Here is a 17,058-nt window from a genome sequence, read left to right on the forward strand (position 1 = left end):
TTTAATTGTCTGTGTGCATGAAGCTGTAGCACCTCTACATTTGTAAACAAGTAAAAACAGATTTTTTTTTCTGTCTTCCTTAAACCTGACTCGAAGGTTGTCCATCTGTATCAGCAACTGGCGTTTTGCAGGAGGCTGGTTTTCATTCCTCCGAGTACTAATGTGTGCTGATGTGTTTGAGTTAATGATATCCTCAAAGCCGACAGCTCTGTGCTCCTACACAGACATACTCCCTCCTTGATGTGCTCTAGGCTTGCCCCACTCTGCTCTGCATCTGTCGAACAGTCAACCCGCCGCACCCTGGGAATTGTTTGCCGCAGCGATCACAACCTTTGTGGTTTTCCAGCATTCCCATCATTTATCATTTTTCCTTCAGAGCTCTAACTCCATCTTCAGTCTGTGTGGACTGTTTAGCCACTCGACGATATGAGCCAGAGAGATGAAGTGGCACTACGAGCCACAAATGCAGGATTACGCATGCAAGGAAAGGAGATAGTTGTAAATAAATAAAGTCAAGGGTTAGCTTGGGGATGTGAGGCTAGTAGGCTGCCTGAAGCACAATAAAAGAGATAACGAGATTTGTCTTAAGAACTGCACGCCACACAGGCTGAAGGAGCTGTGGTATGAAATGGCACTGGCAGGAAAAAGGGGGGTGAGAAAGTCCGTGTAGAAGCATCACACGTGATACACCTGCATGTGTTTTACTTTTTCAATACGAATAATGACACACATTGTAAATTACAGGTCTTTAAACTCTCAATACACCATTACAAGTGACATGTCACCGCAGTGCAAAAATGAGCTGTTGGAGGTGGGCGTATGGGTGGCAAATATTGAAATATAGTCTTTAAACTATGCATTATGGTTGTTAATCCCTACAGGCTTCAGTGCATTACAGGCAAGAGGATTCATTCTGCCTCCTCTTTTTCGAAAAAGACACAGGAGGAGGGCCGACAAATCAAGGGGGAATTCAGTGGCTTGATTCTAATCACACCAGCTTGATGGGGATGCATACTTATTAGCTTTGCTCTGATGATTGAATGTGTTTTGTTGAGGTCTTTTAACAGACTGACTCCCAGTCCAAAGTTTGTAATGTGCTATAGGAAGACGGTGACACTTTGCCCGAGGGACTTTGATGGTTTTGTCGGCTGCATATGCCACCCAGAGTGAAGATTCCTAACAGTGTCTCTTAATGTGTGCCCTCTTTACTGCTCCTTTTCAGATGCACAATGCGATTACTTCAGCAAAGCATCGGTGACATAAAATCCGAGTGCGGCATTCATAATGTATGTCTTCAGAATGTACCTCTCGCCTGGGGGATATCTCAAAGAATTTCACTTTAAAACTCTATTTCCAAACGCTGCTTAGCCCTCTTTTTTTCCTACTGAAAGGCAGAATGACATTGGGGTTTTTAAACTAACAGAGACAGGGACGATTTGTCCAAACGGGGCTGCTGGAGCACTCTGTAAACTAAGGCCAACAGCAGCCTCCCCTTCTGCCTAAATTCAGTGTTGCCATACTTCACTGTGTTTTACTGCCCAAGTCCAACAGATTCATGTGATGAGGCGGAAGGGAAGAGGAGAGCCAGTTCTCCTTATAAAGGTAAAATATGTTGGCCTAGAGCTGCAGTCAGCTTCTTTGGCATGTTTTCCTGAGAGTGGCTACTGCTGCCAGCTCGTTTCTGTATATCATTGCCAGCCTCATTATCGCAGCTTGTGTATACCTGGGTAGTTACAGTGTAGTATCTGGCACTTTCTCTAAACTATATTAGGATGAATTCTGGGCTACAGCCTGACCTCGAACAGGACTTGTTTACTTTAGCTTCCAGCCAAGTTCTGGTTCACACTCAAGATTTTATATAACTTGTTACAGAGACGGACTGCTTAATCCAAATGAATATCACACAGTTAAGCACAGTACTTATCACCTTCACCAAATAACAGAGGAGGTCTAACTACTGTGGGCTTATTGGCCTGGAGTGTGCACTGTTTGTTTCTTTAGCCGTAGAGAGTTGGTCTGTCCAGTGCCTGTTTCACCACGATGGTCCAGATTATAAGATCCCAAAAGCTAGTTGATGGATTGCCATGGAATTTCGTAAATACATTTATAGTTCCCAGAGGATGAACCCTACTGACTTTAGTGAATCCCTGACTTTTCTACTGGCACCATCATCAGTCCAAAGTTGGATAGTTCATGACCAAATTCTTGCAAAACGATTGCCTTTTTCTGTCGACTCAGCTGTACTATATGTTCAGTGCTAAATGACAAATGTCAGCATGGCAACATGCCATCGTAATACCATCAAATCTAATGCATATATGCATAGGTTACTGACTCCTTTTCCATTGGTAGTTTTTTTTTTCTGGTGTGTCATGTTTGTCGCAAATGTGCCGTTAAAAGGGAACAGTAGATAGAAACATGGAGATAAAGTGTTTACTTTACATATCTTGTACATCAAACTCGGCACCCACTGAATTTGTGGATGGAAAAGTTTGAATGCACCAGTGCCCTTAACTTCGACATGCGTCATAGCATTGCACCAGAAAAGAGGTGAAAATTAGCCCATGTCCACCCAGGTGTCATGTTTCCGTCACTACCCATAACTGCTACAGTCATTTTGACACAGGAATGAATGCCGATTGTACCCTTTTCCCACTGAAGACAAAAACCAGATGTTATTGGGTGTTAATGGTTTTGTGGCGAAGTGTGAATGGGGTATATAATATGGTGAACATGTTGCCCATTACATTTAAGAAACAGCAGCATACTAGCATTGTCACGGTGAACATACTGTTAGCTTAAAGTGCTACTAAGTGCAGCTTCACAGAGCTGCTAGGATGTCTGTAGACTCTCTATATCACCCTTCTTTACAGTTCAATGCTAAATATCAATATATCATGCAGAGCATTTGATGCAATACATAGAACCTTAAATTAAAAAAATGTTAAGCCTATCATACCTATAAATGTTAAGTTATATCATTTTCTAATAGATCTTGTCAGCCTCGGTTAGAAGCAATGCTTCTGAGGGTAGTCTGTATGTGCTCTGCCTTAAATACATTGATGTAGTAGACACACACACACACACACACACACACATACACACACGGACTTGAGTTATAGTAGATAACCTATGATTTGTGGTCCGCACCTGCTCCTTTCTGCCATCAGCCGTGCAGAATTGATGTCCTCATACAACTGAGGCTTCCATTCATTTGTTTCAGAGTAGACTCCACATGCTCCACGTGCTTGTAACCACAGGAACGGCATGTGGGAAGCCAGAAAAACATACCCTGTTGCTGGCTGGCCACCATAAAAGAAGAAAAATACACTCAATTTAGTTTATGCGGCATGCAAGGAAAAAGGAATCAAAGAGAAAAAGATTGTCTCTCTGAATCATGCTCAAAACATTTAGGACACAACTGATTTTAACGTGTTAACACTGTACTTGCGTTAAAAACTAGCAGTTGCACTTTCAAACTGAGTCGTTCTGTTGGAGCGCATCATTTCCCACTTTGCACCATGTGAGGTACACTTCATCATTGACATTTGTGCTAATTTTAGCCTGTGCATGATGGAAGCCTCTTTTTTTTTTTTTTCTACTGGTGACGGCTGTGTCAGTGCTAAAAAGGATTATGTATTATACATTTTGACTTAATCTAAGGTTACCAGAAAGAGCTGAACTTTGAAAGACGCATAAGTAGGCGTGACATTTAGTTGCGAAATAAAAAAGAAAAGTCTGCTCTCTCTCTCTATTCCTGCCTGCAAACTGTCGGACTAAAAGTTAACAGTCAAGATAACGTTACAGGACAGTGGCTCTTAAATGATTCAGACACACACACACACTCTCTTTCCCTCCTTCTAGGCAGTAAATGGGGCCAGTGACAATAATTCTCAGTGACAAGCCTATTACACATAGCACTGTGAAGTCTATAGTTGCCGATATTTCTTTGAAGAAGAGGGGTCCAGATTTAAAGGAAGCGATACAGACTATGAGGTCATGTTCATACACTGATTCTCCAAACTGTCAATATGTCTGTTAAGATATGTGCACTGTAACTCAGCAACTTGCTCTTCACACAAATGTTACTAAAGTCATCCTGACTCCACAGACGGTAACAAAAGACTGAAATATTGCTGAATTATTTACAGTTTTGTGAATGATATGACAGTCAGTATATCAGACTCTGATATAAAATTAAATGTATATCAGGTGAGACCTGTGCTGCAACATTTTGCCTTGAAGCCAGCAATACATCTCAGCTTGCCATTTGATAGCAATTAATCTCATTTTGTGATTCCCATTTGCTTAGTCTTGTAGCCTCGGGCAATCTATAACTTTCTCTTGTTTGGAGACTTCATTGATTCACAATGGACCAGAGAGGCTCTCCGGCTGACAGGAACCGTGTGTTTACTGATGATGCAGCGGCATTTGCCTTCACGGGACATTAGCATCTGTCTCAGTGAGCAGAGCTGGGCACAGAACTGATGAGCTCTAGTTATAAACGTTTACTTCTGAGAAAAACAACCACGAGCTGCTGGAAGTGCTTGAGGCAGTGTTGCATACAGGGACACCTAGATAACACTAGCAGAAGGGGAGGTAGGACATTGATGTTGAAGGTTTAGTGTTGGGAGTGTTTGACAAATCCGGCATGGCGTATTTGCATTGACATTTAGGGATTTGGCTGATAGTCTGATGTGGAGCCTTAAAATGAGAGTACAAATAAAATAAGATTAAATCCTATCACAGGCAACTTGGATAATATCCATCGGGTTCTGAAAATTATTGATCTGGCTTCAGTTAAGCTACGTCTAAAAAATACTTCGACCTTAGGGGAGCAGAAGTTCTCATTTAAGATGACTGACAGAGGGTGTTATGACATTGAGAACTGTAAAATTAAATTAATAATGCTGTCTTGTAGTTCGTCTGAGTGGTTCCAGTGTGCAACCAACACATTTGGATGACTGACAGGCTCCTCTGTTTACAATTTCATGCGAGAAAACAAAAAACAAGCAGACAAAAATATCCTCATGAACGCAATAAACTACTTGGGCAAAGGAAAAGTCTAAAATCGAATTCCAGAATTAGAATCAGCTTTTTTTGACCAAGTATTTGTACACATATTTCAGTTTTTTTAATTGCTCTCAAAGTTCTTACATAGGAATGCCATAACTGGACAACAGTGCTGGACAAATAAAGGGAAAGAATACACAGGACGTTTGTGTTCACAAGAACGTGAAAAAATAAGTGTATGAAGTATAAAACAGCATGCAGGTTTTATTTTCAAAGTGAGAGTGACAGTGCTTGATGATATGTTCATATGTACATACATTTGTATGTTAGAAATTAATTCTAAACTGTAAAAATGCAATCTGTAATGGAAGTAAGTGTATGTTTTTGTGTCCGATGGTTATTAACTCGGTATGACTGAATATACAGAATACATTTGTCTAAACTGATTAAAAAAGAGACAGATTTACATCTCTTGTCGACAATAATAATTATTATAATATATTATTATATTATAATAACATTTTCTACGCTTATAATAAAAAGACAATACTCTGACAAAGTCACTGGTCCCCTCCGTTGTTGCTGGTGCATCTGTGCAGCGTGCATCTTGATCATTTGGCCACATCATCAGGGATCAGGCATGCATAACTAAAATGTTTTTTTTACCAGCCGTGACATCGTGGCTGTTATTGTTTTCACCTTGTCAGTCTGTGTGTATGTGTGTGTGTGTGCGCGTGTGACCGTCCGTGTGTGTCATTATGGCATTATGTGGTCATGGAGTCACATTCTGTAGCAAGAACTACCGCAGAAGAAGAAACGTTGCAGGTGTGTAGTTGAGGTCAAAATGAAGGCTGAGTTTGAAGGTTGCTGGAAGTAATAGGTTAGGAACTAGTATGGACATTATGGCTGGTGTGATCCCATCACGAGATGGTCTCTATTTCTCAGCACGAGTGTCATGGACTTGTTTCCTTTGTTGTTTAAAGCCACTATCATGGTTTATGTGCATATTCTTTTAATGCGGCCTGGTATAAGCATGCATGTTAGTACTTAGTATAATCCCAACAGGTTAGTCACCTCTACAGCTCTCCTATAAGCTGTGTTAGTTAAAAAAAAACAAAAAAAAAACATCAAACATTAAGGAAGTAGGTAAGATTTGAGTGGTCAAAGGTCACTGTGACCTCACAAACACATTACTCAACAATTTTATATGATAAGTATGACAAAAATGTTTTACGCAAATGTCCAGAAGGACAAAATGATGACGAAAATGAAGTGATGACATTTTTTATCAAAAAGGTCAAAGGTCAGTTTACTGTGACATCTTAATATTCTGCAAACATGTTCTGGCCATTATTTGACACCATACCTCAGGAACAGCAACGTGACTGGTGCACAGAGGCATACAACCACAATGTGGTAGTTCTAGTTTGTACAATAATGTCATAGCTTTGAAACTAAATATGCACGTGGGAGAAGCTATCCTTTCTAACGCGTGGTTAATACTGTAACGGGGTGTATTTTATCCCAAACCATCTTTTGTTAAACTTAACCAAGTATTTTTGTTGCCTTAACCCAACCAAACTGGGATAGAAAAATGAAAAATGGGGGATTAATAAGTGAACTTGGTGTAAAAAATAGTCAACAGTATAACAGTATGTTCCAAACTGGACATGAACCCCAGCCTCCTAGGTGAGAATCCTGTACTTACTCATTTAGTCACAATGACTTGCGCCTAATGTGGAGTTTGTCGCTTTTTCACAAGTTGAAATGATTGTCCTGCAGCAACACGAGGCACACAGCTATGACATCACAACAGTCAATTGTCAATTATGATGTTCTGGGAACAGCACCAACCCATCGATATCAAATAAACCCAGTTCGGAATGAGATGGGGGATAAAGGAAAGCTGCGGACATTGATTGATGACTGAAAGAGCAGTGTTAAGTAGAGACTAATTATGGCAACTTAACGTTGTTTTCCATGAATAATACATGCATCCTTTAAAGCCATGCTGAAAATAAAAACAAGCAATCATTGGAATACGCCTTCAACAGCATGCATAATGCACCCAATATCATCAGTGTCATCACGGTTTACAATGAAAAAGGTATTCAAAAAGGGGGAGATGGGATTGTCAAGAGTACTGATGGCCAGCTTTGTAATTTAATCATGAGTAATTTTCATGGTGTGTTTGTTATATCAAAGGTTGAAACATTAAAATGCATCAGCTATTTATTTTGCTTCCATTATCTCTTCTTTCCATTATTGTCAGGTCGATCTTCCTCTGTACCACAATCCAATTCCACAAAGCCCTCGAGTTGCTCTTAACTAATCATACTATTCTACTATTTGTGGCAGCAAATCACAGCCCACAATCAGCGCCTATACATAATTACTAAAATGTAATTTTGTCTGACTAAGAAGAAAAATTGCTCCTTAACAGAATTGGCTGCCTTGGAATGCCCAGCTGAGCCCAGGGCTTGTTTAAACCGCTATCAATCTCCTCTTCCTCATTCCTGCCTCTTTTAGCAGGAGGAGTGATTGCATGCAGCATTCGTCGCCCTAGGGAGGGAAAATGTGTTTCCCTGAACTGCCTGTGAGCCTGTCTGTGAGGAATCTCAGACCACCAGTGTGTTTCTCACTGGAATGAACCTTGTAACTGAGTCTGTGAGGTCCCAGCCCCTGAGAGCTGACAACCCCCTAACCTTGATGCCGCTGTGGGACGGATGGGGAGAAAGATACATCTTCTATATAATTTCACTTGAGCCCGGGCCAGGTGCAGGTCAAACCAAGGAGCACTCATTAACCAGACTTGGTTTTTATCCACAAAAAAAGGGGAGTGAAAGCGAGAGGCTGTCAGTGTGAAAGACTGCGAAGGAAAGAATTCATAATATACCCAAATCCTCGGCTAATCCAGTGAGTCCCTGTTCCCTAATCCGCTCTATTCTCGACGCGAGAACCAGGAGAAGGATGGATACCGCTGGAGAGGCATTAAGGGAGAAGAGAAGAAATTTTACTTTGCACTATAAACCCATTTTGGGGCTGGAGCTCAGATGAGGGACAGCCGCTAAACGATGGGCAGTTATTATCTTAGAGAGCCACTGGCACTGCTGGATGACTACTTAAGATTATTAATGGCAGCAAAATGCCAAGGTCAAGCTGCTCACTTCTGCAACTCAACCTCCCACACTACATTTACATAATCTCTTATGAATTATGTGTGATTCAAGGGAGGGAATCACAATTTATTTTTTTTTAATTTGCATGCTTTACACTCAATGTTTTCATTCATTCATTTTCTCAGACAGACTTTGAATAATTTATTGAAGTAAATTGTTATCAGCCGTAATTGAAAATTGAGAGATTAGTAGAAAACCCTCCTTTTTTTTGCTTCTATGTATTAAACTTGAATGGATTGCCATTGAATTGGTGCAGTCATTTTCCCCTCAGGATTAATTGTTATAATTTTGGTGATCTTCTGAGTTTTCATCTAGTGTCACCATCAGGTCAAAATGTTTATTTGTCCAACACTTTTTCATTTGTTCTTCACAAATTTGCTACTAACGATAAGCCTACCAACCTCAGCTGTCATTTGTGTTTCGTGCTACCTCGCAATTGTTAGCATGCTTCATTAAGATGGTGATTAATCAAACATTATACCTGCTAAGTGTTAGCATGCTGACGTTAAGCAAAGCACCATTGTGTCAAAGTAAAACCCCACAGAACAGCTAGCATGGTTTGCTTTCAGCTAGCTAGACTTATATACACAGAGAGTGATTAACTAATGGAATACAAGTGAGTAGGAAAAAAGACATAGATTATTTCAAATCAATTTTATTTATGCAGCCAAAAATCACAATCACATTGCCTCAGTGGGCTTTACAATCTGTACAGTGAACAACATCCTGTGTCCTTAGATCCTCGATTCTAGTGAGGAAAATGTAAAAAATGTCTGCTGTAAAGTTGGGTATTTTAACAGCGGGGTCGATGGGGATTGATTCACTTTTGGAGCAAGCCTCAAGTGGCCATTCGAGGAGGCAATATGATGTATAAAGGATCCATGTTTGCGAGATTAGTGCATAAAAAAGTGATGTGCATCAATGTTTGCTAGCTTAGTATTATCATTATTATTATTATTATTATTATTCTTATCAACTTTTCCAAAACATGAATGAAGCAAGCAATACAGTATGATGGCTAAGTTGTTCATGACTTTGCTCATAGGCTCTCCAACTTCAACACTGACGAGCCAAATTTTCAAATGTTCCTCCTGTTCCTTTTTGTTGCACAGAAATTGACATTGAGCGCTGTGTTCGTGAATCTATCACCCTCTTCTGCTGGACTCCAAAGAGCGCGACATACCGACAGCATGCCCAGCCACCGAAGGCTGCTGGCGACAATGGCTTTGGGAAAACAGCAACGTACTACTCGTCTGACTACCAGGACATGCCCAAGACAGACCTGGTGAGGTTTACTCATCACACACACACTCACACATGTAAACTTTACAGAAAGTGCCAGAAATGTATACCCTAAATAGTGACTCACTGCACGTTACCCAACACCTGTTCTTTTCAGTAATCAACACCTTATTGTAGAACAGCAGAGTGGCTCCAGCAGGCCGGTTAAGCTGTATTGATTTTTCATGTTAGAATGAGTTCCTCAGGAATCAAAAGTTACAGTTTAATGATCAACACACTATATGGCAACCCCTTTAATTCCCAAAGTGGCCAAATATTGATTTGTTTATTTCTCTTAACAAATACAAACAGTCACCCAATTCCAAACGTCTCAGCATAAATAAAGTAAAACTTTTTTTAATAACGCACTTTTTAAAATACTGTTGCAGTGTACAGTAAAGCACTTTGCAATAAACAAAAATGCATTAGCTTAAATTAGATTAATTTTGAAGTTTTTAGGAGCAAGTTTGTAGGAGCAAGGGCAAGATGTCCGTCCCTCTGAGAATACACAAACAGATATATGTGGAATTAAAGATAAGTTAGCCTATAAAGCAAATGTGTATGCAAACAAACCAACATGAAAAGTGTTGATTCATAGTTTTGAGAAGTGTTTATTGATGTGATGCTGTCTCTCACAAAGGCCTTTTGTCTTTGTTTAGTATTTGTGCCGCAGCCTTGTTTGCCTTTCACACCTGAATGCATCGTGTCCAGAAAGCGCACACACACTCTGTCAGCCCTATCTGCTGTGTGCCCAAGTGATTGCTGTAATCTTTCTCATTCAGCCGAAGCTGAATGAGAAATGGGTGGGTGGTGGCATTGATCCATGGGCGCATCTTTCTGAACCCCACCTCTTCCTCAGAAGACATTCAGACAGGAGTGCCTGGAAATGTCAGTGTTCATCACTGGACTGACCACAGACACAGGCACATACAGAACACATCAAACTAATTACACAGTTTGACTGCAGAGAGAAAAAAACAGAAAATAGAAGTTGAATGCCAATCTAGAAATTCGCGGCTCATTACTCACTATTACACATGTCGGCACAGATCATCATCTGACCTGAAGACGGACTCAGTGAAATAGTTTTTTACGCATTTGACTTTGTCAGCCACAAGAGTAAAACTGAAGACTGGAGACGAAAAAATAAGGTTAATGGAAAGTCACATATGACAACATGCAGTCTCGTACAAAATCCCTTTCCAGATGCTTGATGTAAACACCTTAATCAACATGAACTGTGAATTTTATTCCATTTAAAGGGACTTGTTTGAGGCGTCCACTACATTTTCTCCAGATTAGAATGCGCCAGGTAAATAAACACTAAGACTATTTTTTATATATGCACTACAATTACACCTATAGCAGTTTTTTGATAATTATGCGCTCTCTCTACCGTCTTTCTCAGGGCAGCTGTCTTTGAACAGGGGATGTCGTTGTTTCCAAAGAAACATCTCTCAAAGATTGGCTGGCTTCAAAGTCTTATTGCTAAATCACTAATAATAAAGAAAAAATGTCACAGTACAGTTCCGGTGCAGTAGGAGATATTAATCAGCAGTCCTAAACTTCTCCTAAAAGCCTTTTATTTAAAGGAATTCCAACACAAAAAAGTTCTTCTGTATGTTTCAAAACTTTTAGTGTCAGCACAGAGTTCAGGCAACACAATACTCATTATTACTGTAGACATGTGGAACAACAGTTAGACAGTCAGTTCAGCCGTTTTCGGTGGTTTGCCACAATGTCTTGACTCTCCAAAATATTGTAAAACATGGGATAGCTTGTACTGTACTAACGTTTTTTATTTAGTACTATTTGCTGTATGTTTGTGTTGCATGCTTCCCCATTGCCCGTCTCTCTGGTAACAGAGCAGGACGCTCTGTCAGCAGATTCTCAGCCCTCGTAGTGAGCAGACATCCATCTCACTGGACAGCTGCTGTCCACTCAGCTTGGTCTGAGTGACTGTACTGGAGAAAACAAGCTCTCTTTCTCCTTTCTCTGAGCCTCTTATAGCAAAACAAACACAAAATTGATCTCATGAAATTGCCTCTGTTTTTATGAATCTATGAAAATGATTTAGTTTGCGTCCAGTTGGTGGATCAAGTAAGGTGGTCTTCTTTCTCACATAGCTTATTGATAATGTTCACATGCAGATGTGTGCAGACTCCTCTGTGGCAGCTCAAATAGAGCTTTGAGAAATCAAAATTAAAAAAAAAATGCAGCACTGTGTGCAGGGGAGACTAGTGCCATTCCCTGTGGACGAGCAGATGTTTTGCTCACTGTCGTCTAATAGCTGGCAGGGCTCGAAATTCAATAATTGAGCAAATGGATGTCGGTGAGTAAACAGGAAGGCTTCCTGGTTCCAATTTTTCAGGACTTGCGCACCACATGTGTCCATGAACATGGGGCATTCTCAATCAGGTAGGATGACGTGTACAGCACAAGAACTGTAGTGAATGGCTAAAACCGGTGTGTGTTATCGGACAGGGTTTAGACACAATCATATGAACACCTCTACATTATGCAGTATATGATGCAATCTAACATTAAACCTCTGCTATATATTGTAGCATTTTGATGCTTATTATATACTGTTTTGTTGACAATATGATAAGTTGTTTCATCTGTTAGAAACAATATTATATCTCGATATTATATAATCCATGACAACACCACCACTGACAGACTTCTTCCTCACAAAGGAAAGAAACATAAAGGTTGTTAAACGAAACCGAGTTTAGTCCTTTAGTAACTATTTTCTTCAATAGAAAAAAAGATTTTTGGTGAAGTTGTACAGAGCTACGGGCAGCCGAATCTAAGTGTGCCGCTGTCGCCATGGCAAAGAATACCTCTGACACAGTCAGCTGTAAATAAACTCTTCGTGTTGATTTGTCCACCACATATACAATTTATTTCCAAATATACAACCCTGAGTCCTAAACCCCCGGAGTAATATCCTTTCTACAATCATGTGTTTCACAAAGTGGTGAATAAGCATATATTTACAAAAATCAATGAAGTTGATGATGTAAAACATTAACTATATTGTACTGTTTTCAATTAGGCATGTGTCCAACAGGATTTGGGATCAGGGTTGCAGAAGCTTAATCATATGTTAGGTCTATAACATATTCCAGTGATAAATCTCCCAAGTAAAGCTCATTCTGCTTTAGTGTTTCAGCTTGAATACTATACGTGTATACCGTGTGCTTCATGATTAACTGACTAAGTACGGTTACGATTTTGTCTCCAACTGTTTCAGTCATCACACTAAAGCACAAAGCAAGTTGCTTATGCAACACTAAAGCAGTGTTATATTTCAGCCACTGTAAGTCAGTTGTCAAAGACCACAGCTGGACTCAAATTCTGTCTTTTGTCAGCAGAAATAGAGGTGAATTTTCATTAGAGGGGGCTGCTTTTTCTGTCCCTCCCACGAATAATCATTCATCTCAGAGCCATATTGGTAACTGCTGTGTGGCCAGATTTAAACCAGGAGGTACTGTATATGAAAATCTGGGAGGATTCTTTGCTTTAAAACCCTCCTCTATGTGGAAATTGGTGTGTGTGTTTGTGGCCACAGTGAGGGGTATTTGTTGTCAGCGGTTTTTCCCAGATCATGACCTCAATTATGCTCTTCTTCTCTTTTTCTGACTGCAGACTTGGCAAAATATGTTTGTTTTTTTTGTAGAAGTTATGCCTAAACACTTAAGACAGTGTTGTTTGATATCCGAACATCTCAGCACAGTTAGAATCATGCAGTGTGAAGGCACTTTAAGTGAGTCATTGACCTTGTCATCAAGCTTTATCCGAGCTATACAACACCGTTGTTTCTAGTTCAGTATGCAAACTGATCAGGGTTTTTTTTTTTGGCAGCTGTGTACCGTGAGCATTTCTGTGTAGATGCACTCACAAAAACAAACCACTGCAGAGGATTTGTGCCTGCTTATCAGCGGCTCCAGTTTAGGCTCGTCACTGTCAGTCCAGTGAAATGCAAAAGTGTCATTAAGCCATCCTCAGCTGGCACACGCTGCTCGTCATGACATTTAAGTCACCACACAGTGCTCCATCAGCCTCAAGCAATGACAGGCTGCTATTTCTGTCTGTATATTTTATGTGTATGGATACATTTATGTATATTTGTCAAAGGAGAGAGACATTATTTAGTTTCACTGAAGTGGATCTATAGGCGTTGCCACTCAGACAAGCAAATGTAGATACCTGAAGTGCTCATCCACTTTCCTTCAAAGACGGTCACAAAAAATACGGCCCATGAACTGTGTCAAACCCAAAACAGATCGGCGTGTGACTGGACAGAGTGGAACCTCTGCTCCAACACGATAAATCAGCTGATTACAGCAATCCTCGGGGTTTTTTATAATGATGAGTAATGATTGGGAGGAATTGAAAGGTCGCATCCTAGATGATGGCTTTACACAGACGTGTTTTTTCCTGTTATCAAGCACAACACGTTGGCTGAACACCCATCTATCACTTCGTTGTTTTTCAATCATGTGTACGGAAAAGATTAGCAGTGGTGCATTGTCATGACTACTGCTCATCTGTCGATTATATCTTTGGTGTTTATTTAGATGAACCTTGAAAAAATATACAGATCCCCAAGGAACAAAATGTTTTTTATACACACCAGTATCTTTACATCTAGTAAACTATGCTTGTTTCTCAATTGATTTATGTATGCCAGCATGAAAACAGCTGCTTTCACCACTGCTTCAGTGATAAATTGGCCTGCGATATTTGCCAGGACTTGCTGTAATCATTGCTCATCACAGTGAAAAGCACCGCAAGCTCAGGAGGTTAAGACCCGGCTGAATCCACTGGCAGTTTTGGCTGCGCTGATTCAAGTCATTGTGAAGAATTTGAAGAAAATGAAATGTGTTTGCCACCGAATTGATGGAGCTTTGTCAGTGGCTAATCTTTCAATAGTACTGTGAGGAGGAAGAGTTTTTACAGCTGCTCCCTTTACCACCACCACTGCCAGGCAGGCAGATGTAATGGAAAAACACCAATATGCCATATCTGGTCCGAAACCAAAATATTGCTTCACAGATACGTGCAACTGTCTTCCCCTCAGATTTGGATTTTATTTCATTTTGCTGAAGTATTGACAATCGATTACAAGATACATTTGAAATGAATAGAAGTAAGGTTTGTGTTTTCACACCACTCCCGCTCGACAGTTAGGCGGTGTCATTAGATGAAAATATTTGAGTATTGGAATGCTACATGAAATATGAGAAAAGCCTTATGCGCATACCCTTTTGACATTAGTCATTTGCTTGCTTTCCTCACTTCCATTTCTCTGATCACAGCCAATCAGAGTGATTTCTCTCACCGACACACATCGCTGTCGATTGAATTGAAACAAAAGCAAACGGTGCTGGACACACAGCAGAAACTAGGGCCACAGACACTCACTGACAGCCCGACCATTGGTGTGTCAGGGCCCTAACATTAGTGTCAGTGGGGGTATATTTACATGATATGATACCGTGCTGTTTAGAAACTTTGATCAGCTTGTCAGCTTGTTTGTTCTGGTTTGAACATTTCATTTGTCTCTCGCTGCAGCCTTCTTTACATGTACAGCTTACTCTATAATGCCATTTAAGCATGTTTTTTTTCAACAGCTTCCTGCTCACATTTTTTGAAGACGTGGGGTATCTGATCTCTTAAATTTCTTATTTAGATCCTTCATTTCAAACCTTTATTTAAGACTCTGGGAATCAGATCTTTGGAGAAACGAATAAAATAAAAATGATTACATCTTTTACATATTTTGGAATTTTTGTGCTGTACAAAGTAAGTCAATTTGTAGCTGAAAAAGAGCCGAACACAGAGCCCACCTCTCCACTGTGGCTTTTGCAGGGAATTTAAAGATGCTTAACATGTCAGCACAGATAAATGAAAGTTATCAATCACTTTCCAGTTGGTTTTCATTTGTAAGCTTAGTGTACACAGGCAGGTTTTACCAAGCAGGGGTGTTCAGTCACACCCTGGTTTACTCTAAAGTTAAACTAAATGGATTCCCACTTTTCTATAGCCTGTTTAAACATGGCAAGTTGTGCCGAGTCGAACCATATCTGGAGTCAGGTCAGATCCATTTCGTCATCCTGTCTCTGGTTTTCATGCACTGCTTTTGAATGTTATCAACTCAAGACAAGCACACCATCAGTTAGAGATACACATGCAGGAGTCAAGCCAGGCCACTGCTATTGGCTGCTGTTGTAGCGTTTAGACGTATGATTGTAGCACCATCACCACATCTTATTACACTTCTACTTTTTTAAATGGTAAGTCCATGGAGTCACAATCTTCTGCCAGAATTTCCTTGTTTCCATCAAAGTCAGGTCCCGTCAGTGTCACATCAGCTGGTTGTATCGATCCGTCAGGCTGAAATCTTGGTTTGAAATGTACACTGTCATGTGTGAGTTCTGTAATAAATGCCATTTGAAACATGTTGTGACACAGAGGACACAACTCAACACTTTCGTAATTTTGTGGCTTCAGTTTCTAGTGTATTTTATGTGTTTCATTGGCTTGCATAATATTCAGGGTTTCCTGATGGGTACATCTGCTGACGTCCACTAACATTTCAATTAAATAAAAAAATCAGAGATAAATGGCACCATTTCTAACATTTCAAATGCCATCTATTTAATGAGTGTGGCTCTTTGTTTTGACCTTCATCTAACTGAATTTGTCATGAGACAAGATTTATCAGGATCTGAGTGCCCTATCATTTGCAAAGCAATTTGGAAATGTCTTTCAATGAATAGCAGTTCAATATTCCACCCAAATACTAACTAAAAACACAAACAACTAAACAGAAACTGACATTATGTGTATGACACTAGTAATTGCATGTCGGGTGTTGAATCAAAAAAGGTATTCGGTATGTTTTTACTTCAGAGGTTGTTAGACATCAGATTAAAAGTTGAAAAAGAAATCAAAGAGGTGACCGACTTTTTCTTTGCAACAAAACAAATTGTTGGTTATGGCAGATAAGCCATCATGAATATGTAGATCTTCTCTCTCATGTGGCCTAGAATAGCTATTGTCAACCTCTCTGTTGATAATCCAAAAGAGCAGAATACAGTTGTTTGTTGAAAACAATGCACCGCTCCTCAAATCTCTTCCCCATTCCCATTCTGACCCTGTGTTGATGCAGCGGAGTGAAACTTCTCTCTTTAGACATGTCCATACAAAGTATTACTATGGAGAATTGAGAAATATTTTGCCATAATCACAGTTCAAATCAGATACCTCTTGACATAATCAGGTTATGAATATAAATCAGAAACAAAACCTCAATTGTTTTAAAACATTTGAAAGAGAAAATGTAAAGGCTTTCGATGTCTCTAGTCACAGCCTAGATTCAAGTTTTACAAGAGTTTGAATATATTCAGAATCATGCCTTCATAAAACCTTGCAGTCAGACAATGTATTACAGACAGTATAAGTCGAATTACCACCAGTCAATAATTTTGGCTTCATGGAGCAAAACTTTCTTTATGCTTTAATGCTTTACTGAATGAGATTGCTGCAAAGATGTGATAATGTTTTCACTGAT

The 17,058-nt window shown here is 39.9% G+C and overlaps 1 protein-coding gene across 1 annotated transcript in view; it reads left to right on the forward strand.

Annotated features, from left to right (window-relative positions):
• tbck (TBC1 domain containing kinase) overlaps positions 1–17,058 on the forward strand; it is a 53,723-nt gene that overhangs the window by 18,723 nt on the left and 17,942 nt on the right. Inside the window, exon 23 of the mRNA XM_073465713.1 lies at positions 9,305–9,477. Within this exon, the coding sequence (XP_073321814.1) occupies positions 9,305–9,477 (173 nt within the window). The remainder of the gene's footprint in view (positions 1–9,304; positions 9,478–17,058) is intronic.

This window comes from Pagrus major, chromosome 1 (genome assembly GCF_040436345.1).
Source record: "Pagrus major chromosome 1, Pma_NU_1.0".
In the NCBI taxonomy this organism is placed as follows: domain Eukaryota; kingdom Metazoa; phylum Chordata; class Actinopteri; order Spariformes; family Sparidae; genus Pagrus; species Pagrus major.